The 26391-nt window shown below is 43.5% G+C and overlaps 1 protein-coding gene across 4 annotated transcripts in view; it reads left to right on the top strand.

Annotated features, from left to right (window-relative positions):
• Positions 1-645: 645 nt before the first annotated feature.
• ETV5 (ETS variant transcription factor 5) overlaps positions 646-26391 on the top strand; it is a 38069-nt gene continuing 12323 nt past the window's right edge. Inside the window, exons 1-9 of one of the 4 annotated variants that reach the window (XM_060242026.1) lie at positions 646-797; positions 2800-2928; positions 3072-3159; positions 3273-3320; positions 3411-3461; positions 14592-14721; positions 16948-17256; positions 23352-23608; positions 26151-26219. In XM_060242026.1, coding sequence (XP_060098009.1) covers positions 2884-2928; positions 3072-3159; positions 3273-3320; positions 3411-3461; positions 14592-14721; positions 16948-17256; positions 23352-23608; positions 26151-26219 — 997 coding nt within the window. In that variant the 5' untranslated portion in view covers positions 646-797; positions 2800-2883. Of the gene's footprint in view, positions 798-1188; positions 1294-2624; positions 2650-2799; positions 2929-3071; positions 3160-3272; positions 3321-3410; positions 3462-10341; positions 10409-14591; positions 14722-16947; positions 17257-23351; positions 23609-26150; positions 26220-26391 lie in introns of those variants that run through there. The other 3 variants (XM_060242027.1, XM_060242028.1, XM_060242029.1) reach the window with 3 other exon arrangements.

Here is a 26391-nt window from a genome sequence, read left to right as displayed (position 1 = left end):
GTATTCACACGCACAAGCACACACACGCAGCGAGTCTGCACGCACGTCAGAGCCCAATGTTCGCTGCTTGCAGTGTGCAAATGAAACGAAATCCATTCCAAACGGCAGCATTTTGCTTCTTCCCATTTTCCTACCGCAACCCAAGGGTGGCTTGGCCTGAGCACCTCAGATGTCTGGGAGTGAGACCCATGCAGCTGAGATTCCGAGATCGAGGATGGGTGACCTTCTTTTTCTGGCTCAAGCTCTCGAAGCTACTGCTGTGTCAGGGTGCAAAGGGGCCTGCCTGCGGCCACCAGTTCGGGCAGAACCGGTGCATAAAAGGAGAGACTGGACACAGGCTATTACGGGCAATCTTCGGAACCGCAAAGGCTACAACACTCCCCCCCCCGCCCCTCGCGGTGCGCGTTCCCTTTAAATCTTCGCCGAGGCTGCCTCGCCCTGGGAACGCGATCTTTCTTTATGAATGAAAACCCTCCTCGAAAAAGTATGTAAATCAGACTGCCTCGGTTGGTTCTATTCCCCCAAAGGAAAAATTAGGCACTTCATCGTTGCGAGAAGGCGGGATTAGCACGCGCCGCTGGGCAGCTGCACCCAATCAGAACCAGGAGGCGTTGTAACATCCGAGCGCTATTGGGTGCCTGGTAGGGTAAACAAGCTGTGATCGACAACCTCTGGCAGAGCTGCAGGCCAATAGGGACAGGGTGGGGCGGGCACTGGAGGCCGTTCGGGGGCTCCGGCAGCAACCCAAAGAAGACACTGGGCTTCTAGCGACTGCAGATCGGCAGTTCTATGGCCAGGTGAGGAGGGGTGAGGGCATCCGTCTGGCGGGGTGAGGGGCCAAAATCTGGGGTCCTCGGGATGGCGCTATGGAGCAAAGGGCGCGCGTAGCTGCGGGTCGGTGCGGGAGGTGGGCAGCCGGGGTGCAGGTGCTTAAGATGCAAGGTGCTGGGCTCGGGATACAGTCGCTGCGAGGAGGGCGCTGAGAAGATCTGGGGGAGCTGAAAGTAACAGGCAGTTTTGAGCCGCAGGAGGGGGTGGATTGGGGGCTGCAGGGTGCCTGGGGGTTGCATTGAGTGCGTAGAGTTGCACAGCCGCGCCGCCACAGGCTGCTGCAGGCATTGGCTCTGCCGAGAGTTTTTGTGAATGTGGGCGATTTTATGAATGGAGCTGGTTTTGTGTGAATGAAGCATTGAGTGCGGGGGCGGGGGCTAAGTCTCTTTCGCGGCGTTCTGAACAGGCCTGTGGGGGTGGGGGCACTTCTGAAGGCGTTTCATGAATGGAGGGAGCTGGAAAGTGCGTGCCTTGTTTTTGTGAATGGGGCCCTACACTGGGGATCTAGTTACAGTCTACCTGCTCCCGTGGCTTCCCCTACCATTCCTAAAACTTAGGCCAGATTTGCGCGGAGGGGGAAGGGATGGCAATTGTATTGTTTGGCTGTGCTAAAGGGTTTGCCTAGGGGCACGAGAAAGGGAGGAAGAGAACTACAGCGGCTGAAGTACGCAGCGGGTTTAAAGATAGTGATTTTTTGTTTATTTAAATCGGAGAGCTTTTGTTCAGAACCGATAGGGGAAAATCATAAATGGAGGTTTTTATTTAACATTTTTATATATTTATGCTCCCAGTGGATGTTTAGGGGCAGTCTGCAACAGTTGGTCCTCTGGGAAGTTCATGAAATTTCATGTTATGAAATTCATGTTTAAACTTTTGTACATCATGGATTTGATATTTTTTTCTGTAGAATTAACTAAAAAATGAAAGTTGTGTACGTCCTAGTTGCTTAGAAATTGCAATACAAAACTTTCTTGGGCATAACTTTAAGATCTTTAGGTTTCTGTTTTGATGGCATCCCTCTGTTTTATTTTGGAGTAAACCCCTTTGAAGCGTGTGAGGTTTGCACCTCAGTAAAAGTGCGTAGGTTCTGACTGCCAAGGAACGGCTCCTTCATGCATATTAAGACTTGATTCTTGCGTATTGCACACAGGCTGCTTGGAGGAACAGCAAGGGTTGCATCAGAAGAACAAGGGAGTTGTGTTTTTCCATTTCATGTTGACCTACAATGTCAGCTGAACATGGGGATTCTGTTACAGCATATTTAAACTTCCTTGTCAATAGTCTAAATGTATATTGGGAGTTAAAAGTTGAGATTTGTTAAAATAGTAGTACTTCCAATTATGCCTGAAAGGCTGCTATCCTCAGCACACTTACTTGAAAGTTAGTGCCACTGAAACTGAAGGAACTTACTTTTGGGTAAACAGTGCTTGCTCTTCTCCCATAATCTAGTCAAGGTTCCTCATTTTTAAAAGCTGCAGAATAGAATCCATTTTCTGCAAACTTGTTGCTTTATATATTTTATCCTTTGATCACATAGGGAGAAAATGCACTCTGAGCAATGAGATCTCTATTTATTCATGGCAGTCTTTCCATGTTTCTTCTTAAACAGTTGTAATTAGTCGTTAATGATGTCACAGCTGTTTCTGTAGTAACTCTATGACATCAAGGATTAAAGGTTGAAACCTTTGTGTGCTGACAAAAAAATGATAAGGCGGTTATGGTAGTAACTTAATGAATGAACATGAGCAATCATAGCAAATGGGTGAATGAAAGGGGAAAACCACTGCAGTGGATTGATTTTTCAATGAAGAATGCTTGGTATGTGTTAGCAAAGCACAACAGATAATCCTCAGAGTTTACAGTTCATGAGATTCTGTTAGAGAAAAGAAGTCTTTAAAAATGGCTTGAAGACAGAACATGTTTTAATTTTTCTCTCTTCTTCCCCTGCCCCCCATTTAAATTTGCCAGAGCTAGATTCTGAAAAGTCTTCTCACCCTGGAATTACTCAATGCTAAAAACATTCAAGAGAATATTAAAGAATCTGCAAGCACAATGGATGGCTTTTATGATCAACAAGTCCCTTTCATGGTCCCTGGGGTAGGTCTTGTCTGGTTTTACCTTTTTGTATGGTGTTTCCAGCATAAAACTGCATTTTTCTCTCCTTTTTATGCTGTTCATGTTGACTCTGTTCTTCAGGTCTTTTTTCTAACTGCACCATTTTATTTATTTGGTTCTGCCAGAAACCTTGCACTGAAGAGTGTCGAGGGAGGCCAGTGAATGACAGGAAACGGAAGTTTCAGGACACTGACCTGGCCCATGATTCTGAAGGTAATAAAGAATCCTCCCCCACATGCATGCCCATGCCTGCCACCATTCTAACCCAGATGTACAGCCTTTCATGTATGTGGAGTGGTCACTTAAATGGTTCTTTTCTTTTTCAGAATTGTTTCAGGATCTTAGCCAGCTGCAGGAGGCTTGGTTAGCTGAAGGTAAATATCCCTGTTGATACTGTTGTCTAGATCTTTTTGTGCTTCGATAATCCAGGGAGCCTAAAATAGTGCAAAACTTTTATTTTGTAGCCCAAGTTCCTGATGATGAACAATTTGTCCCAGATTTCCAGTCTGATAACTGTAAGTAACTCTTCTCTTCCATGCCTGCTTGCTGTGAAATTTGCAAATACATTGCAAAATATGTAACACATGTTGATCCCTCCCTAGGTGGCTGTTTTTGTTTCTTTGCCCTTATTAATAAAAATATAGGTGTTTGTATCTGGACACATTTGTAGAATTGGTGGGATTTGGACAGAAGGGAGTCGATCAACCAGTGAGACAATAGAAGGCTTGAGAGAACAGTCTGGTTTTGCATTGAAGAACTAAGGAGATATATTGGGAGTTATCTCTGGGGCTGCCGATTAACCTTGATCTCTGCAGAACCCTTTCAAACCCCCATGAATACTTCATAATGTAAAAGATATGAAAACCCATTTGACAGCAAGCACAAGAGCACTCTGGCTTTCCCAAGCTCTGTGCCTTCAATTCCCTCAATGACTTCTCTGGCTATTAGAGCAGTTGCAGGCGAAGCTGTGAAGGACAAAGCTTTGCTGGTGAAACCTGAGCAGCTTCAGGGAGCATTAGTCATTGGCAAGGCAGCAACTCCACGAAGGCTGCTCAGAAAACCTCTCCCGCTCTTGCACTACATCGGAAGGGGGGGGGGTGTGTGGAGAGAGTTTTCTTTTCCCTGCAGGGTCTAAGAACCAACACCTGGGTCTTGGGGTTGGGGAGTGTTCTTTGTTTATTTTTGCCTCTTTGGATGCAGTGAGCACCTTAAGCTTGCATGTTCTGTGCATATTTTTAGACTCTGATCTTGGGGTGTTAAGAGGTTTAAATGGAAGCAACCGGCTCTCTGACTTGCTAACTACAAACCTTGCTTGGCATGGGGGTGGGGGGTGTGCTTTTTGGCTAGGCGGTTTTGATGACTGAGAAATGTGCAGGGAGGAAAACATAGCCTGCAGTGGGACAGATTCTTCATTCAGACTCTGTCACAACATGCAGTGGAGTATCTTCTGCTACAGTAAATGCATGTTAATTATTGCCCTTTGATTACTTTTAAGTGAATGGGAAGCTTGCCATGAAAGCTTCTTCAGACAGACAGCGGTGTTTTGCTGTGCTCTCTTCCCCCCCCCCTTGTTCTCCTCCTCCTCAGCTTCCTTGAGATGAAAGGCAGCCTGGAGTCAGAAATTTTGCTCTCTGTTGACATTCTAGCCCAGCCCTTCCAGTTCTTGCTTGAAGCAGTATAAACTGCAGTCAATCTGCGGGGGAGGAGGTGTTGTTGGCAAAGGTGTTTTTGAATGTGCCTCTTGGCAAGCTTTTACATCTCTGTAACCTGAAGGATTGTGGAAGTAACAAAATGGCTTCTCTGGAATGCTGGGCCTCTGCAGCAAACCTGGTAATACTGCAGGAGTTCCTCGCTTAAAAAAAAAAGGCCTCTATGTGGTTTGAGTACACTCATTGCATTCTGTGTTTGTGGAAAATAAAGTCAATGGCAGGAGGAGTTCCCATTGGAAGCTGTTTATTTATGAATGAATGGCTTCCTGTCTAGAATAGATCTTGCAATGCAAAATGAAGGCTTACTGGAACAATGCATTCATGCAGAACTCTCAATCATTTAGTAGTTCAAGCCACCAAACCTGGTGAAAAGTCTGTGCTTTCTCAGAGACCTAAATTCTAAGCACAAGGTAGAGATTTGCTAAACATCCATAAAATAGGCAGGATTCTACTATCACTATCAGAACAGCATCTACTGTGAAGCTTGTTTCATGATATTAAAGTCTATAGGGATGGTGCCAAAAGCTATAAGAAATCTGTGAACAACCATAAGGATTGAAAGGAATACCTTTGGAAAACGGAAGAATTTTTAAACTGCTTTTGTTAATATGGCATACATTGATCTATGATGACTCACTGGCTTGAATTATCCATGCTTACTGTGGTCTCTGGTGCAGAAATCCACTGTTGTATGACTAACACACTAATCTTAAACACACTTCTTTGGAAGTGAGCTTCATTTAAACAGTGGGCTCAAAGCCCAGAAAACGTGTTTTGGATTGGGCATTTATGATCCAGTTGGACTTGTTTTGTGTCAGAGAGCTATTTTGCTATATGTTGGGATAAAGGCACAGGGGTTCACATTCTCATTTGGTTGTGGGCTTTCTTTTTCTCTTGATGCTTTCTAGTATGTCATCACATGAATTCATTTTCTTGGTTATTGTTGTAGTTGGAGCTGTGACACCCTCATGCTCGCTTAAACTATTTTGGAGTATTGCGTCTCTACTGGTCTGAATTTTGATCTCTAACAGTTGCCTTGTGAAAAGTTTTAGGTTTTCCCCCTCTCTAGTACTACTTCAGTTATTTGTCTTGTTAATTTTTTATTTTATTGTCCCAATTACAAGATATTACCATTGTTTTGTGTGGCTTTTTGAAAAAAAAAATCCTTGAGACTGAGTGAATTTCAGGCTGTTTATCCAAAGCCATAGATGAGGGACCAATTTTTGAGTCCCAAGAATCAGAACTCTTGCATGGCAGGAATAGGTCATTGCATTGAGTGATGGATCATTCATGACTTACTTCAGAAGTTAGCCAGTGGTTCTGAGACTTGACAGCATGTTTTTGTAGCTACTCCTTCGGACACCAAAAGATGAAGCATTCCTATGGAAAGCAAAGCAGAGCAAAGGTCTTGGTCAGTGTGGGATTACTTCAAAACAGTATGAGATGCTTGAGCCATAAGACTTTGTCCCCTGTCTCCTCTGGCCTGATTTCTCCAAAGATAAGAGACTGACTGTTATCTCAAGGGGGCTTGCCTATTGGACTGATGGTGGAAGCAGTAACCTCCTAGGATTGTAAATCCTTCCCATGCAGATTGCTTGGTGACAAAGTGCTTTGGAGGTAAGCAGGTGTGTCCCAAGAGAGAGATCAATTGGCTTTCCTGGCAAACTGCTGCCAAGCAACTGTGTATACAGATTAGTTTGGAGTTGAGTAACAAATTGCTCTAGTAGGGAATCCACAGTAACCTGGGAAATTATGGTTGCAAAGTAAGGTTGCGCTTCTCCAAAAGGCAAATTAATGGTCAGGCAGCTGGTACCACACAAACAGGCAAAGAGGCTTTTAAACAGATATTTGCCATCTAATGGGGATATGACTAGATTAGGCATAGTACAGTAAGGAACCTAGAATTATTATTATTATTATTATTATTATTATTATTATTATTATTATTATTATTATTATTAGAACTGCGACCCCTAATCTGGTGATCTTTCTGAAAAGTCTGTTAAAATGGGTCAATTGTAGCTCACTCATGGTCCAAATTAGGCAAGTCATTTATTCCAGTTCTGCTTTTCCAGCCTGCGGGTACTGTGAGTTTTCTCTGTAAAGAGTATATAAATACATTGAAAAATGAGACTTGTACACACAATAAGTTGCTGTGTGCAGTCAGGAGAACTGTCTGGTGCAGCTCTTGTTGATCTGTATCAAGAGGCTACAGGTGGTTCACTGAATGATACCTTGGGTGCCTAATTAAGTTAGAAACATGGCTGATGAAATAAGTAAATGCCTTGCAATTTCTTTTTTTTAAAAAATCCTACATCTAGAAAGCTATCATATGAGATGTAAATTCTTTCATTTATATACTAGCTTTCTATGTGCAAGGGGTTTTTGTGCAGGTGTGTTGGAACTTGAAAGTTGATGTCAAAAGAGGTACATTCTAGCCAGAAGGGCTGTGTGTTTTAGCTCCTTTTGTTTTAACAAAAAGAACTAGATTAGATTAGAGTAGAGTAGATTAAGTGATTAGAAGGGTGGCCAATGGTCTAATTGCTGCAGCTGCCATTGAAGGGATGTTGTGGCTAGCTTCTAAACACGGTTTGCCCCCTTATCACTTCTATCTTTCCATGTTTAGTGGGGCAAGCAGGATAACCCAGTGTAAAGACAATGTTATGGGGTCAATGCCATAGCATCAGAGAATAAGACAGCACTATGATAGCACAAAGCTCTGTGCTTGCAAGGTCCTGTAGGGACTGAAGGCCCAGTGCCTTGATGCTGTTTCAGCATTGTTGTCCTGCCTTGCTGCCAGTATGCTGGTGAGCAAGGCAAAACCCTTGATGCTTCCCATCCAAGTAGCACTACATTCCTGACTTCCTCCATACCTTGGCATGTCAAGACATTTCCTGTCGTTGTCCTGCTTGCTCAGGTTCTAATTATAGTGAGGATATTATAACAGGGAAATTAGAACTCTCTCTCTCTCACACACACACACACACACACACACACACGCACACACACCCTTTGAAGCACTCTTCCTCTAGGTGCTGCCGTGTGCTTTCCTCAATTTCAGTACCAGAGGAAAGCACTTTGGTTATGTTTTCTATCCCAGTTGCCTGGCAGAGCTTCAGGGGTTGCAGCTGTCAAAAAACAGATGAGGATTTAGTTCTGACTTTGCTACAGTTCTCCTTAGTGAGGAACCTGCCCTTGCTGGACTCTCACCTTCCTGTTCTGTGAGTTGGTTCTAGACTGATCAAGATGAGGCAGGTCCAGCTTCTGTTTTGTGCTTGGCTTTGAGACCTTGTGGCAAGGAGAGGAGGACCTTTCAAGTTCCATTGATTCCTTGCTCCATTCCCAAGGAGGTGCTATTGGGCTATTGCATTGGGATTTGTATATTCTTTTGTTTTTATAGTGCCTTTTTTTTTGTTCACAAACAAAAGGTAGATATATCTACAAAGCTAGAGTTAAATGCAGTACAGTAGTAAATGCTCCATTATGTGCCGGTTAAAGTACAGCAGAGTAATAAAAAAAACCCATTACATTATATTAAACTTCACTACTGTCGAGTCACAAAGGGGATATTTTATGGAGGAGGGAGAACAGGGACAAGGAGAAGGGGAGCTTTTTCTCTTTTTCTTTTTGTTCTCCCACCCACATTTCTATACCTGATCCATCAAAGAAGCTGACTGCTTTCCATCAGCCTACTCAACACACATTTTTTTGCCACATCAGGATTTGCAAGCTTAAATTTGTCTGCTCTGATTTGTGTTCAGGGGATGCACAGTTGGATAAGTATCCAAGTGCAAATCATTACATGGATGGAGATGTACATTAAAAGTAATGCAGACCATACCTGCACATGGGCAGACATCCAGGTTACCCTGCAGTTCTTCAAATGGAGAAGAAATTACTCTTTCCCCACCTTACCTTGGAACTCAAAGAAGCTTTTGGGGATCAGGAATAAATTGTGCTTGGACCTTTAAAACAGTGGACTCCAAAGCAGGGCTCATAGGTGTCATGGCCCTGGCAGTGTTTTTTTTTCCTGGTACTGGCTTCTTCCCCAAAGCAAAGAGCTAATCCTGGTGTTCCTCCACCTCATTAGAACAAGGAATGTTTGAGAATGCCTTGGGAAGTATCACCCTTGTGTTTGTAAATGCTCCAAGGAAAATGCTGCCTCTATCACATGAGAAGGCTTGGCTTGGAACTGCCTAATGTTCTGTGGAGCTTCCCAATATTTTGTGATTGGCCACATTCCCACAGGAGCCATTTTGTTATGGCACTCAATACCCATTCTTAAAGTCCTAGAAGCGCCCATAGGTTGAACAAGGAAGGGATCCCTTGCTTTAAACAATCCTTTGGGCCTGAGGGTGTGCTAAAAGTCCTGTTCCCCACATCTAAATAGGAACAGGGAACAGTATGGGGGACAGTGCTTTAAAAAAAATTTCCTCCATACATGAAGGATCCCTTGCATCCATAAAAACCTCCTCCACCTGTTCTTCTCCCCAGTATTTATGTACAGTAGGGATAGTGATTTCCCAATCCCAAGTATTGTGTGGTTGGGACATCAGAAGCTAGTCAGTTAACAGACAAGTCTTGGCTGGCCTCCTAATCATTCACATGGATGAATGTTTGTGAGCCTCTAACAGGGAATTTGCAGAGGGATGGGACTGTCATAAAAAGGCCCTGTTCCTGGGAGCCCTTTGGAGTGAACATTTGATGCAGCTTCTCTTCTCCCCCTCTACCCCATCCCCCATGATCATAAATTACAGGAAGACTTTGGCAGGCAGAGCCCAAACCAAAGGAAGCTTTCAAGTTCAACACCAAAAATGAGAATTATGCTAAAAGCTAATGGTCAGTCATTGTAACTCCTGTTAGATTGGTATTGCATGATTGTGGCAACCTGGTAATGAATGTTTCTGAGTATTGTTTGTGGGCAGTCTTTTGGTGTTTCTAGAGAAGTTAATTTTTGATGTTCTATTTTCTTCTATAGCATTTAGCTAGAAATATGTCTTGGCTTAGTTCTTCCAGGGCCCCTCTCTCTCCCTCCTACCCCCTTTTGGAGCAGCAGTCTGCTATATGATTCACAAGTTCTGGGTCCTCAAACAAGTCCGTTGTGCTGCAGTGGGCTTAATTAGATCTTCCTAATTCTTCCCATAAATAGAGAGGTGGCAGAAACAGTTGGAGTTGGAACCAAGGGGCAAGGGCATTTCAAGTATTAGAGGAAGTTGTGTTGTTTGTTTGTTTGGTTGGTTTTTGTTTTGTTTTTGCCCACTTTCAGGCAATGTTGGGGGGAGTTAATTTTTAAAATTATTTTTACTTTTTTCCCCCTTGCCAAAGGGCATTTCCGGACCTCACCACAAGTGAGGTTGTGCAATCGTTTGGGTTTGCAGCAAGCTTCATAGGCTGACTCCCTCCAAACTCTGTAGGCCTCTCCTACAGTGTTTGAATTCCTTACATAAACGTTGCCCACAGCACAAGCTTCTCTGTGCAGGACAGCTGGTCTCTGTTATGATCTTAAGTGTCATTTCCCTTCTCCTGATTGGTAGTGCTCAGCTGCAGGGGGGAGAGAGGGTTTTTTGTGAATGGATAGAGTATTCCAAATTGGTTGTGAATGGAGGGCGGTGCCTGCTTGCAGACTTCCCCCCCCCCCCCTTCAATGAATAACTAAGCCCCATTGTGCTGCTGGCAGAAAAACAACAGTTCAAACAACACAGAGACTGTTGGAAAGAAACATGCCTCTGACTGACAGCTGGAACACCTCCAAAGTGAGTTTCCTGCTGTTTGCTGTTCAGCAAGGCCATGCCTAATAGGAGGAGGAACATGGGGGTGGGAGAGGAGGCAGTTGGGGGGGGGGAAGTCATTAACACTTGAAATGCCAAAAAAGAACCAGTGGAACATCATGTATATAGAGAAATGCAGCTGCTGCTGTTTAAAAAGCAGAGGTGAATGAACTCTGTTGTGCACTGACCTTTTTTTTGCAGACCTGATAAAGAGCAGCTGCAGCATCTCCCCATAGGCCATGTCTGAATATTACCTTGCTGTTAAAGGGCTGGCAGTATCTCAAGGCCCTCTTGGATCTTCTGTCCAGTTTTGCTTGAGGATTCTGGAGCACAGCTCTTTGCCCTCCCTTGCAAAGAAGCCTTTGAAAGGATCTTAGTTGAAAGTTTAGCAATCATTCTTGGGATGGGTCTGACTGTACAGAAGGAGTTTGTGTGTGTCTCTTCAATGCACAGAGAATGCAGGAAACTGCTAATTGGCAGTGATGGCTGGAAGCTGTCAGACCCAAGCTATCCTCTCATGGTGTAACCAGGCTGTGCTTTGCCTTTGCAGAGATAATGCTCCACTTCCGACTAAGCCAAGCTGTTCAATCACTCTTTAGGTACAGCACTATGACGCACTTGCCTTTGCCTAGTCTCTTTTAGAAATTAATTAGGTTAAGCATATCTTAGTTAGATATATATATGCTCCAGCATGGAGTGCTAGATCTCTCTATCTATCATCTATTTATTTTCTATATATCAGTCTATCATCCATTATCTATCATCTATCTATCGCTGGCCCTGCCACAGTAGGCAAACCAGGCAATTGCCTAGGGCGCTGGCCTTCTGGGGGCAATGAATTAGGCACCCCCACATAACTTAGTGATGTTATCAGTGCAGGGTGTGTGTGCCACAAGTTAGCCTTGCCTAGGGTGCCAGACAGTCTAGGGTCAGCCCTGTATGTATCATCTACTCCATGCTGGAGCATTGTGGCCAGAAGCAGCTCTCACCCTCTGTGGGTGGTTACTCTACAGCTCCCATTCACTATAATCTTCTAAATACTCTTCCTTTTGAAATTTGCTTCCAAATCAAAAATCATGAAAAATGGGTGTAAGTTGGAATGAGCTATTTCTATTAGCCACAGACTGAGAATAGGAGAGGGTTACAATTTTTGTTAGTATCTTCATTCTTTGGAGAGCATTTGTACAGGGAATGGTCAAGACACAGAACCCTGTGGCAGAGCATTTCTTTGATTTTGTAGGTTCAAGGAGGAGATGTTTTCCCAGCATTCCATTCTGGAAAGCTGTCTCAAGTCTCCACAAGAAGTAACCATAATTGGCATTAAATAACAGGGAACAACTGTTGTGATCACTGAAGGATCTATGCCCATTGCCTTTTCAGTAGCTTATGATTACTCATATTGAGAAGAGGCATGACTAGAAGTGAGGGCAGATAGCCTAAGGTGGGTTTGGTGGTAGTCTTGATGAATGAACACGATTCAAGCTGAGTCTCTTCTTTTAGTTGAGTCTCTTCATGGAAGGTACTAAGAGTGATCGAGAATCCTCATTAGAAAAGGATAGTGGGAGTGAGGCTACTAATGACATAACTGGGCTAGCTTCACGTTTCTGTTCTGTGTTGTCTTGTGCTTTGTTAAATAAGGGAAAGGAAAGGTCCCCTGTGCAAGCATCAGTTGTTTCCTGGGGTGACGTTGCTTTCACAACGTTTTGACAGCAGACTTTTTATGGGGTGGTTTGCCATTGCCTTCCCCAGTCATCTACACTTTCCCCCCAGCAAACTGGGTACTCATTTTACCGACCTCAGAAGGATGAAAGGCTGAGTCAAACTCGAGCCAGCTACCGCCGGGGATCGAACTCGGGTCTTGAGCAGAGCTTAGGACTGCAGTACTGCAGCTTTAACACTTTGTGCCACGGGGCTCTTGGTTTGTTAAATAAAGGTGGTACCAAAAAGGAGCTTCAACTAAACCTCACAATGCAAATGTTCCAATTTAGAATCTAAGGAATAGGCCATACTTGTACAGGTGTTCTCAAATTATCTTGGACACATGCTTTCATGGAGCAATGCATAAATAGGCAGTTCATTATATCAGTTTTTGCAATCAGCAGATTGAAAAAGCACAACTGCAGAGTTGTAGCAATGGTGATTGGTTATCTGTTCTCTCTGTGTGTTTTTTCTTCATGCCTGAGGATGGTTGCATGTGTGGGGTGGGGTGGGGGGGGGGAAGTAATGCTCTTATAGTCGTTAGCTTGAAAAGGGTATAGAGTTCATCTGATCCTTACCTTTGCATTGAGATGACCCAGTATGCTCAAACAGCCCTAACAGATGATCCAGTGTTTTCCAGATTAAAACGTGCCTGCCAAGACATCCATAGATGTGTACACAGTGTCAGCAGAACAAGGGATGTGTTCAGTATAAGTAACAGTAGTAATAAATCTTGAGCAAAACATTCCAAGCCAGTATGAGAGCGAATATTTCTTCTGTTGAGCTGAGTTCCATTGCAAGCTTTAGGGATCTTGGTAATTTACCACACAGAAATGTGTTTCTCTTCTTGGCCTCCAAATTAACTAGATGAAGGCAGGCAAGATGTTAAAGCCTCCAGATTTTGTTGGAACCAGAATCTGTAGCCAGAATATTGGAATAAATCCAGCCCTCACCCTGATAGAGATCTTTGTGTGTATTTAATTAAAATATCCAGTGTAGAGATTTGTATTCATGTGACTTTGGCATGGGTCTGAACTATCTTGTGAAATAGTATAGAATGTAGGTGATGATGGTCTCCCTGGGACGGGAGGTCAAGAATGTGCTACTTTAAAAAATTAGAATGCTAAGAGGCCCAACTTAGCCACTGACCAAATGCAGGAAGACCTTTAGTGGATTCAGCATGTTGTATTTTTAGAACCAGCAAAGCTGAAAGTTACCATGACCCTTGACAAGACAAGGTGTTTGTCTGAACAAAGTCATTTCCTACTTTGTAACTTGTCGACAAACATTGGCATAGCTGCAGCATATTGTCTCCAAAAGAGGACAAACAGAACTTTGCTTTTGCTTGGATGTGGTCCTGTGCTGGAGGATGCATCTCGCTTAAAGGGATGTTGGTGTGGAGTGCCGGGATTAATTGAGTCCTTCAAAGCCCATTGCTCTTATTTCTCTCCATGGCAGTTCAGGATAGATGCTTGTCCAAAGCAAATTTCAATTACAGAGGAGCTGTGTTGGCATCCAAGTGGTTATGGAAATCTTGTGATTGAGTTAGTGTAATGTATGAGAACAGACATTTATCAATACAGGTGGCTTTCCATCGCTCTTTATTTCTACTGCAGCATTTTCAAGCTATATTCTGTAGTTCCCAAGAGGTCAGTGGACCTCCATGGTCAATAGCTTATCTGTCATTGATCGTCCCTGGCAATGCATCTAAGTGTTAAGCTTCTTCTAAAAGCACCCTATTTCTTTGGCACCTCTTGAGGATGTACCCCAGAATTCTCTCTCAGGTTTGCATGTGGTTCTGATTATGAACTCAAAGCATAAGCTACTTCAGAATTTCTAGCTAACACACTCATTTATCCTAGCTCTAATTCTTCTTTTCTCTTCCTGCCAGCATGGAATGTAGCAAAAGAATTGTGATTGAACCTTAAGAATGAGAAGTTGTGACAGTGTTTCAGATAACTGTGTAAGAGGAAGGTGTTGAGACCTGTTCACTCATTATCTAGTAGTGATGGTATCACCATGCATAACCCTCCATAGAACTGTCGTTGTGTTACAGAAGTGTCAATGTCCACCAGTGTAAAAAACAGTAAACATCAAGGCAAACCTTGAGAGCAAGGCCTAACATAAATGTGATGATGGCAGGACAGAAGAATTCATCCGTGTGGCATTGTTGGTCCACTGTGCATTCAATCCCACTTTATGCACAAAGATAACATGCCAATGCAATGCCCACCCAGGCTACTGGTCTGCAGCATCCTAACACTGCACATGTAGTGACTAAGGGTCCAGTTTAAATGAGATGATGGGTGCACGTAACATAATGTGAGTATGTTCTTGTGTCCCTCTGGAATTAGAATCAGGCCTAAGTCTTGAAGGCAAGAAGAGAGAATGGAAGAGCTGTGCCTGCTGCCATACATTACTAATGCTGATACTTAAAATTTTTTTGTTTTTCTTCCACTTCTGCTTTCAGTGGTACTTCATGCACCACCCCCAGCAAAGATCAAGAGGGAACTCCATAGCCCTTCTTCTGAGTTGTCTACCTGTAGCCATGAACAGGTGCATTGTGCTCATTATGGAGAAAAGTGCCTCTACAACTACTGGTAGGTAGTATATGCTTGCAGAGCATAACAGATAAACCCTTGGTGGGTTGGGGAGTATGACAGCTAGGCTGGGCACATCTGGATAGCCAAAGGAACCCATCTGCCAGAGCTGCAAGCTTATCTTGGTTGTAATGACACCAGCTCAAAAAACCACCTAGCTGTGAACAGATGGAAGTGGAGAAATGGAATACATCAGTCAGCTATTTTTATTGTTGCTAAAATAACTATTTTATCAAACTATTGGTACTGCTGTGACTATAGCTGTTTAGCATTAACATTGGCTTCTGGATGCATGAAAAGATATAAGACGACCAACCATAACGTTTCAGTTTTTTAAAAATTAGGAGTACAAACCTTTCTGTAGAACAGATCTTTCTGCTGGGAGAAATAAAATCTCTCTTTATCACATTATCCTCAGTCAAGTACTTCCCAAGGGTTACTTACAAAGCAGTCCTAAGAACACTTTTCTAACAGTCACATCCATTGAGTAGACCTGCATAGGGTCACACTGTAACAGGCTTATTTGCCTTCTTCCTCGGGGGGCTGCTGAGGATATGATGCTCAGACCCCATGTTCAGGAATCAAAGCTTTCCATCTGAGTGCTGTGTCTGAAAGATTGGTAAAGAAGTAACCTTGATTTGCATTTATCCGTAGAGGCCAAATGCAGATTCCAAATGCAGACCCCTATTAGCAAGTTTCAGCCAGCTTAGAGTTTTCAAGGCAAGAGATGTTCAGAGGTGGTTTGTCATTGCCTTCCTCTGCATAGCAACCCTGGACATCCTTGATTGCCCATCTGAGTACTAACCAGCACTGAGGAGACTGGGTTAGCCTGTGCCATCCAGGTCAGGACACACAGCCCTGTGCATGATCCTAATTATTAACTATGCTCAGGTGGTGTGACTAATGGGAATAGAGTTTGGGAGTGAAGAGTAACAGTAAAATTTACATTCGGAGTCCTTCACTAAGATGGCAGTTGTGGATCCATACAGTATGATACTTGTTGTCAGAAAGGGTATGCATTTCCTTTGAACTTGGAATGTATTCATGACTGTAAAGGACAATTTTGAAATCTGCCTGTGTCACAGCTGCTTCTCAAAAGACATTTTTTATACATTTAGATAAATTCCAAGGAGGGAAAAAGCACTTGTTTATCTTTGTGTTGCAAAGATTGCATGTGGCTGTTTTGGTATGAAATTGCAGCAAAATAGATACTTGTGACTTTCAAACATGGGTGTCAAGTGTATGCTTCCCCAACACACACATACACACGAGGGAAAAGTCCCATTGAATACATCTTGCAGGCATGATTCTGGCTTCATTAAGGGCAAAACTAGACATGACAGCATCCAGGTGTGGAGAGCCAGTTTGGTGTAGTGGTTAAGCGCACTGACTCTTATCTGGGAGAACCAGGTTTGATTCCCCATTCCTCCACTTACAGCTGCTGGAATGGTCTTGGATTAGCCATAGCTATTGCTGAAGTTGTCCTTGAAAGGGCAGCTGCTGTGAGAGCCCTCTCAGCCCCATCCACCTCACAGGGTGTCTGTTGTGGGGGGAGAAGATATAGGAGATTGTAAGCCGCTCTGAGACTCTGATTCAGAGAGAAGGGCTGGGTATAAATCTGCAGTCGTCTTCTTCCTTGTAGGCACCATTTAAAAGCCATTTAAAAATGCTATGAGGACCCAACCCTGATCAGACCTGTAGCACATTGAGGTGCTTCCATCCCACCCCCCCTTAACAAATGCAGAAACTACCACACCCACAGATATCTGTGTTGTTTCTGCAATTGAAAAACTGGGGGGAACAAGAGTGTCACACCTTGACCCAATCAGGGCTGGGCCCTTGTGGCAAGGCGTCATGGAAATGGCATCGTTCTCATGGTGGTGCAAGGACACTGTCACATCTAGTTTGGCCCTAAATTCTTATTGATTATAAGATTTGGGGATAGGGAGAATTTTCTCAGTACAATCAGTTTTTTTAAAAGAAAAACAAGAATCAGAAACTACAATTATCTCACAGAAAGTTGTGAGACAAGTGTTTTAAAATGAGCTCTATGACTCAGTCTGTTTGTCGCTTGCCTGAAGTACAAAGATTCCCTTGGGGCTGTGAGCAACTTTAACTGTTATATCCTGACAACTATGAAATGCAAACAAGCTAGAGCTGTTAAGAGAAGCAGGCTGAAGCTGTTGTCAATGTACTTGAGCTCCTCTCTGTTTTCTGTCCCCACAGTGCCTATGATAGGAAGCCCCCTGCTGGGTTCAAGCCATTAACTCCGCCTACCACCCCTGCATCACCTGCACTCCAGAGCACTTCCCTTCCTCCCCCTCCTCCACCACCACTGCCTGCAGCACCTGTGCAGACTCCCACTCATGTCGCCACCACAGCAGGCCCTTTGCAGGGAGCTCCGCCTCCTCCAGCCCCCCCTCATGTTCTTCAGGAATCAAGGCAGCAGCAGACCTTTGCTGTGCCTCGGCCACCACATCAATCGCTTCAGATGCCAAAGATGATGCCTGAAAACCAGTATCCCACAGAACACAGGTAAAAGAGAGGGGGAGGCCTGGTGGGTATTGGGGGAGAATTGGGAGTCTAGATGTGCATCCTCTGAATAAATGAGTCTGAAAAGGAACTATAAAGTCCTGACTTGCTATTTCACATACCTCATATTCAGAATGGGGTGAATGTAATTCTGCACAAGACATGGCACGAAATTTGACACACCAAACCTTAGCCTTATAATAGAATTTAATTTACATTTACCAACAGTATCCCCAGGCTGCTTTTGAGTTTGACAGTTGTTTTGAATATAGGCAAAATCTCACTTTTTTCCAGGACCTCAATTGGCTTCTACTTGATGTTTGCCTGTCTGGAATTTAAAGACTGTGGCTTTCTACGAAGAGGCAAATAATTGTATTCCGGCCCTGCCCTGAGGGGGAAACTATATCTTGAGGCAGATGTGAAATTCCTAATGAGTTATCATTGTGTTGTGATTCCATGTTGGCCACAAGGAGCTCTTGACTTTTTTCACTCACCTTCTGCTGTAGAAGGCCAGGCTATTTATGTTCTGCATCTCATTGTGATGGGAGAAAGGGGCTTGAGTGGTTTCTTTTTTTGAGAGTAAATGTATTACTCTAGGAGACTATCCTTTATGACTTCATAAAATACCAGTCAATGAATCCTTAGGCCTGACTTTCAACTCAGAGCAATTTATATCCATTGAATTGTTTGCAATCAGATGTCATGACAAATAGAGGTTTGTCTGAGATAGGTGCAGATGGAACTTGTTGTCATGCTGACATGCTCCCTCTTCCTTCCACTCATACACAGAGAACAAGAGAAGGCTTCTGAGTCTGAGAATCTTAGAATCAGTCTCTAGTTCATCATGATGTCTGAATACAGGGCCCTGGCAAATTTAAACCACACACATACATGTATCAGGATTTTATACTGCGATTGAACTAGGACTTTGAATCCCAGGCTGCAGGAGAGAACAAATTCCAGGTTTTTTTAAAGGTGCCCATGTTCATTCCTCACAGCAACCTGGCACTTGATTCAAGGCTGCCAAATACCAGAAGCCTGCAGTCAAGCAGATCTGTGTGCGAGGGGAGGGGAGAGGGGACCCCATGGCAACAAACTGTTTTTAGGTCCATAACTGACAGTGCTTATGCTGAGGCAGGCTCATTTGTTGTGGTATTTGAATACAGTGATTGTTTCTTAGTATCTGTTTCTCCTAAGTTAATGTCCACTGTGGCGCTTGTCATGGTTTAAACTGAGGATGTTTTTTAAATGAAATTCTGTAAGCTCCTTTCCTCTTCAAGAGATTAATTGCCTCCCAAGATAAATGATTGCTGGACATGAGCCCAGCTGTTGTGTCCCCGCCCCCCAAAAATATTCTGTGCATGTTCCTTTTATTTAGGTTTGATGAATATTAGTCAAGGTAGCAGAAAACACTTGGAAACCTGGTGCTCCTGTGTATCCCTACCCAACATGCTCTGTTTGATAAGTGCCTTCCATGCTACCCTTGACTACTAGGCTTTACCTGTGCACAGAATGGCTGTAAATTGCTCCATCCTCTCTTGTACCTGTAGTGATTATTTTGATGTTATCGCTGATCTTTATATTGATCACTGTTTCCAGCACCATGTCGTGAAAGAGCTCAAACCACTTCAGATAGCTCTTGATGGCTTAATATTTCTTACAGGGCATTATCTCTTGCCAACTAATACCTACCATTTTCCATTGTTGGCTATAAAACCACTGAGCCAGGGGCATAGGTGTTCTTGACAGGGCTGTGCTTCTTACAGGAACATGTCCCGTAAGATGAAGAAAAAGATATTGGATTTATATCCTGCCCTCCACTCCAAAGAGTCTCAGAGCGGCTCACAATCTCCTTTACCTTCCTCCCCCACAACAGACACCTTGTGAGGTGGGTGGGGCTGGAGAGGGCTCTCACAGCAGCTGCCCTTTCAAGGACAACCTCTGCCAGAGCTATGGCTGACCCAAGGCCATGCAAGCAGGTGCAAGTGGAGGAGTGGGGAATCAAACCCAGTTCTCCCAGATAAGAGTCCGCGCACTTAACCACTACACCAAACTGGCTCTCCTAAGAGATACAGTCCAGATGCATTGAGTTATCCCAAGAGAAATGTTATCTCAGCATTTCCCAAGATTTTTAATTGTTCAGTTCTAGCATCTTTATACTGCATGTGAATTTATTTATTTATTTATTTTCATTCGGCTTATATCCTGCCTTCCCCACAAGGCAGGCTCAGGACAGGTTACGTCAGAGCTGAACAATAAATTAAAACAAATTACAATTCAATATAATAGTTAAAACATTAAAACCAATTTTAAAATAAGCTGGAAAACTCAGCCTTGACAGTAATGACCTATCAGTCCAGAACAGATCCTCATCTCTAGAATGAGGGGGGCGGGGAGACCAACACCAGGTGTTGTCCACCACCCCAGCTAAAAGCCTGGTGGAAAGGCTCTGTTTTATAGGCCCTGCAGAACTGAAACAGGGCCCACAGGGCCCGGATCTTCAGCAGCATCTCAGTCCACCAGGCAGGGGACATGTCTGAAAAAGCCCTGACACTGGTTGAGGCCAGTCAGACATCTCAAGGGCCAGGGGCCTCCAGAAGATGTTGGGTTGCTGATCTTAATGAATGATGGGGTTCATACAGGGAGAGGCGGTCTCGAAGGTATGCTGGCCCCTGGCCGTATAGGGCTTAAAGGGAAGAACCAGCACCTTGAACTGCACCTAGTACTCAATGGGCAAACAGTGCAGTTTGCACCGCACAGGATGGATCCATGTCCACACAGGCAACAGAACTGCTTTTATACTGAGACTTTCCGTCCCTTTCAAAATCCCCATTTTTTCCAGCAACCTGGATCCTAATAGTTTTGCATAACTTTTCTTCCAACTGCTCTGTGCAGTCCCCCTCAGAGACTTGGCTCTTCCTAGTTTCCTGATTGTAGATCAAGGCCCTAAGGGTCCTGCCCTAGCCCCTTTAAGGAATGAAACATCAGAACCAATGCAGGTTCCATGTTTGCTGTTAAAACAACTGTGCTTTTGGCCATTACAGATTTTCCAGCCTCATTCAATATATGGTCGTAAACTATCTTAATTTTTTTGCATAGATAACGTATAATTGTAGGTAGGTCTTGCTGTTTGAAATGGTGCACATTTGGAAAATGCAGTCATTCCATATGTATAGGGGGTCTTCTGTGCCTCTCTTCCCCATAAGCAAGGGGAACACCTATATTGGGTAGACAACAAATGTGCAATGGCTCTTTAAAAAGCCGCGAGGGTGGAATTAAAAGGTTGGCATGCAAAGCTAGGCAGATCTGTTTTGTGTAGAATGAGATGTGAAATGCTTTTCTAATCTGGGCAAGTGAGGAAACCATGGGGACATAAATCAACATTAAAGCATCAAAAGATGAGCTTACTTTCATAGATATGTCTACTCTCATCTTTCACTGTGACCCTATCTCCACCCTGCCCACTAAAAAAGCAGCTCCCCTATATTGGGGGCATCTAAAGTTGCTTTTAAACCTCCAGGCCCTGAGTTACAAATGACCTTAAAGCTATGCTAGGGATACTCAGCCTGGTCCCATCTGGAAGTGCCTCTTCCTGCAGAGGCCATACCAGCATAGCTCTAGAGTTACGTTCTGGAAGGTTAGAAGGACACCAATCGGAAGTGGAGTAATCCAGGCCTGTCAGCTGCAGAAGATCAAGTTACAAAGCCAAATGGAGTTTGTGTGCAGCTTAATGCTTGGGAAAGGAATTGATTGATAACAGTCGCCTTTCAAGGTAGTAAAATGCAGGGGTGGGGAGATGGGGAAGAGAACATGCATTGCCTAATTGCCTCTAAACTTCAGTGGGAGGGCTGCTGGGACCTCTGTCCCATCCTACCACTTGTACAGTCCATCTCAAGACACATTCAGAGGCACCTCATTTGGAGGTTCAGGACACTTCCAGATACTTGCCAACTAGACTTGCATTAATCCCTCACCCCACCCCCCAATGAGTTTAAACAGTTGACAGGGATCTGTGTAGCTGTGCTGTCCCACTGCTGATTCCTTTGCTAAAACAGGAGCATCCAAGGAAAATATTCCTGCTTCTCTCAGGACACTTCCCACATTCTTTGTGTCAAATAAACCTTCAGTTCTTGCCTCAGAAACTAAGTTAATACCTGGACATTCCCTTAAACAAGAGTAATTTATTGTTAAACAGTTCTTTCCCTTGTATCCTAAAAATTCTTTTGCTGAGATACTGAAAATTCCTCCCAAAAGTAGGTGGCTACATTGGATTTTGGATTTTGCTGTGGACCAAAGGCCATGCCCTATCTTTTACTAAGATAAGCCAAAATAAGACAACATAGTGTGTGCAAGTTTTTAAGACCTCCAGAGTTGTTTGTCAGGCTGGATGAGAAAAAACAACTGGGGTGGGGATTTTTCTTGAAGGTATCTTTGTCTGTGTAGGACATTTTTCTAATTTCAGTGGCCACAGGGTGTGGCTATTATGATGAGATTGCACCCTTTGCTTTCTGGGAACAGAAGCAAAAAAGGAAGCCATCTAATTGAAAACATAGCAGCCAGTCTCTCTCTGACATATGAGTCTCAAGGCACTCAGTAGGTTTTTGTCTTGGCATGAGAGTGGCTGGGCTCTCTATCAGGATCATGTGGTATGCAGAGCCTTTGTGTGTACTTTATAGCACCAGAGCATTTCAGAAAGCACACATTTTCCCTCCACACATGGAAAGGCTTAATCCCTTAGCCTTATAGGCAGATTAGCAGCCACTTGATTTTTTCAGATGGCTGAGTAGATTCAGAATTATGTAACCACTTGTTTGCTTCATTTGACCAAAGCGTAGCCATGGCAAAGTAGTAGGTTCTATCTCACCAGCAAAGATTGAACCTCTTTGTGCTCTTAACAGCAATGTTTTTGTCCAATTGTAGGTCTAGGTTGCATGAGAGGGATATGCCTTGTGTTATGGCAGTTAAATCAAGTCATTCAGTGTCCTTGAGCTTCTTTTTAATGATAAATGGTTCCTGACTTGTTGGCATTTTCAGCCAGCTCTACTGCATAGATAACAAGAATGCTTCAAATGTAACAAATTTCCTAAATGGATTGCAAAAATCACTGTGTGTGGAAGATCACAGAGCAAAGTTTTCTGTGTGAGGCTTTCATGATATTTCTTATGGAGAATTATATTCACATAGAAACTCACACTATTTGAACCTGCCCCAATAGATCCCACTAGAGTCTCTCTTCCTCCCACCACAACCATAAAGTCAGCAAATAGCTCAAGCAGATAAGAAACCAGTTCCTTTGCTAAGTACAAGAAGGAGCTAATTGGGTGCAGTGATGCAGGAGATTTATGATTAAATCTCCCAATATATTTATTTTTACTTAACAGTAGTAACAGGAAGCTCTGCATTGGATTGGAGCAGCAGCACTTGTGGAAGAGCGTTAATACTTCTACCTTTGCTATTTTTCTTTCTTTTAATTAGCAGAAAGTTAACACATTTCCAATATAATCCCTCTCCAGCCCTGTGGCAGAAATATAGCTTTGACTACATCAAAACATGCCCCAGTACCATGCTGCGATCTCCTTCAGAGCTACCTACATGCTTTAAAATTTAAAATATTGGAAGATTCAGTCAGGGGAGGGTTCTCATCCTTTCTACATATTGCTAAATTCTCCCCATCTCCACTTGTTCAATTACCTGCCAAAGGACAAGGATAGTGTAGAAGATCTCTGTTTCTCAGGAAGGGTCAAGATTCATTTGTCTTCTGCTTTTGGAGGTGGGAGATCATTGTTGATTGAAAGCTGGTAGATAGTGCCCCAGGATGCATCATACTCCACCTTTCTCCCTAAACCTACATCATTAAGGCTCACCATCTTGGAATATGAACTTATTCTATCTAGAATGTTAGAAAGGGGTCCAAAGTTGTACAGGGAATTGCTAAGAATCCTGATAATGAAAGCAAGAGTCTTCCTGTACTTCAGATGAGCTGGCTTTTGTAGGTGTGGTTCTGGGGGCTGAGAATTGACTCTGGGGATCTTGAGAGTCCTTGCTCTCTTAGCTTTGGTTGATAACTGTCTCTCCCTATCTGTTTTGTGTTTATCAAGATTTCAGAGACAGATGTCTGAACCTTGCCACCCTTATCCGCCACCGGGGCTTTCTGGAGACAATCGTCCCGTCTACCACAGGCAGATGTCAGAGCCTATTGTTCCTGCTACGGCCCATCCTCCCCAGGGATTCAAGCAAGAGTACCATGACCCCCTCTATGATCATGGTGTCCCAGGCATCCCTGGCCCACCCAGGCATGGATTCCAGTCTCCCATGGGAATCAAGCAAGAACCCAGGGACTACTGCATTGACTCAGGTGAGTATGCTAGCAGGTGCTCATCCTTCGGTGCTTGTCAGGGTTACAAAGTCCCAGTACCATCGGCAGTCAAATCAGCCAGTTTTCATGCAGTCCTTGGGCAAATATTGCTGTCCTTGAAAAAATCACTGAACATTCATGCAGTTTTGTACACACAGCATGCTTCTTTGCAGCCTTCAGCTACCAGAGCACCTTTGGAGATCTCTGTGTGGTTGCTAGAGATGGCTCAATACCTATTGGATGGAGATGGGCATGCTGTGTGTTTCTGCAACCATTTCCAGTGGTTCTGCTCTACACCAGCATTCTGTAGCAACTGCTCCCTTTTTGATCCTGCAGGGAGGGAAACAGAGGATGAAGCCATAATATTACTGTAGTATTCAACAGTCCCTCCATGTGCTCCTCCTATGCTTTGACTGCTGGATTTTTATCAGAGGCTTTTTATACCATTCCCTTAAAATTATGGCTTGTGCTGCTTCTGCACATTTCCAGGGAAGAGGGAGCAGCTGCCTTTTTGTGGCCATGTTTAACCTACTTAGAATGGTAGATTATCTGTTTGTGGCTTTAAAAAATAAATTTAAAAATCAAGCATTCAACAGATGTAGCTGGACTTAAGCTTCCATAATCTGAAAGGCATTACTGTTGGCAGTAGGGGAGGGCAGCTTTGCGTGCTTATGTGCAAAAGTTTTCTGTCCTTCCTTACTTTCTGTCTTGGGGACTCTTAGTGTGCAAGAGTCAGGCTGCATTTGGGGATCTCTTGGAACCCGCAGTTGACTTTGGCTTTCTGCTGAATGCTCACCTTGGGATGTGGAGGGGGAGGCCTGATCACATTAGATTCTGCAGCTGCTGCTCAGGCAGGTCCCACCGCATAGCTACAAATCGCCTTAGACCTAAAAATACCATGACCTCTCAGAGGCAGGCTGGAACAGATGGGAGAAGATCTAAAGTTAAAGGATTTTTTTCTTCTTCTTCTTGTTTCTCATGTGTTTTCAGAGGGACAAAACTTTTAGTTCATGCTTCTCTGGGTTGTTTAAATATTCTTTTTGCATGTTTTAAACATTTTTTTTCCACGTGCCGGTGGAAAAGATTGCAGGAAGCTTTTGCCTTCTGGGGAAAGACAGCTGCAGCAATGAGGGAGATTTTATTTGAGTAGTTTCTTCCAGGAACAATATGATGTGCCTGGTTTCAACGGATTATATTAATGCCTGCAAATTCAATACTTCTCCTATTTAGTCAGTGGCTCATTGTGCCTCTGAACACCTAATCCCAGGAGGTAAATAATCTTAGTACATGAGAATAGGATAGTGGTAGTTCACAACTGAAACATAGTCTTTCTCTGAAGTCTTTTGCTTTTTGCAGAGGTTCACTTCTAATTGTATTTATTTTTGTATTTATATATCTAATTCTAATTGTACTTATTTTAAAACAATAACCTCCTCTTTCTACTTGCTAAGCCTACAAGGTACCTAACAATGTAAACTAATACAATTTTTAAAATGCATTATTGTTGTTGTTTGCAAATAATAGTAGTAGCAGCAGCCTTTATGAATTGCCCAATCCCTGCTCTGGATGATGTACAGTATCCATAAAAAGAGCAGCAAGATAAAACAAATTAAAACACTAACAGGACATTTTAACAATCAGATGGCAGGTACTAATTAATCCCAATTCCACCCGCCAGCTACTTTGTGAGCGGGGGTGGGGGGAGGTATATGTAGATAGCAAAAGAGGGTGCCAGCCAAGATGGAAACCATTGCTGTCCTCAACCCAAGGCCTGACATGATAAAACAACAATGCAATAGCTAAAAACAAGAATCATTAAAAGTAATAAGCAGTACTTTGGAAAAAATGCAGCATAAAAGCATCAGCTTTCAAATGCCTGGAAGAATTAATGTTTTAATAGTACCTAAAAAGCAAATGGTGCTTGAGTAAATCTGCAAAGGAACAAAACATTGTTCACAAGTCGGGCACCCTGACAGAAAGGCCACTCATGTCCAAAAGTGGAGGGGGCACCCAGAACAGGACCTGTGAGGAGGATCTCAAAACTCAGGTGGGCTGATAAGGAGACAGGTACCCTAATTTCAAATGGTTTACAACTTTCTGATGTGAGGAAGCTAAAAGACCAGGCTGTACAGCTAACAGGTAATGGATTGCTCAGGCAAGCTAAGATTTTCTTCACCTGGTTAGATTGTACAAACTGGTTCACCACGCGGTGTAGGGAGAGTCTGTGTCATGTGGTTTGTGTGCAGGGTGTTGAAGGTTCAATCCCTGGCTTCACTTAAAAGATCTTGAGCAGCAGGTTTAAGGGATGCCCTAGCTCTGCTTGAAACCCTGGACCATGGACCAGGGGTCTGACTTGGAATGAGGTGCTTTCATGTGTTTAATGTGCTGTTCCAGGGCACAGTTTTTCCCAGAAACTACCAGGTGGGCCACATATTCTTTGTGGTGTGTATCTGGGGTTTTCTTTATAGGTCTTTCAGTGATAAAATCTGAACAAAACAATGAAATGCTGACAATATGAACTCTCCCTTCATCTTTATTTCAGAAGTGCCTAATTGCCAGTCAGCATATGTGAGAGGAGGAGGAGGTGGCTACTTCCCCAACAGCCATGATGGTAAGTGGCTGGAGAACAAAAATGCGAATGAGCTCATGTATATCTGTGCACATGAAATTTAAAAAAGTACATCACTCTAGAGCTGTACATGGTTATTCCAAGAGTAAGGGCAAAAATTCTCCCATGAAACTAGAAACAATTGATTGATGTGTTTCTGCTTGAGGGCATTTTG

The sequence above is a fragment of the Heteronotia binoei genome, chromosome 6 (assembly GCF_032191835.1).
Source record: "Heteronotia binoei isolate CCM8104 ecotype False Entrance Well chromosome 6, APGP_CSIRO_Hbin_v1, whole genome shotgun sequence".
In the NCBI taxonomy this organism is placed as follows: Eukaryota; Metazoa; Chordata; class Lepidosauria; order Squamata; family Gekkonidae; genus Heteronotia; species Heteronotia binoei.
Note: the sequence above shows the minus strand (reverse complement) of the source record. Positions and strands in the feature narration are given on the sequence as shown.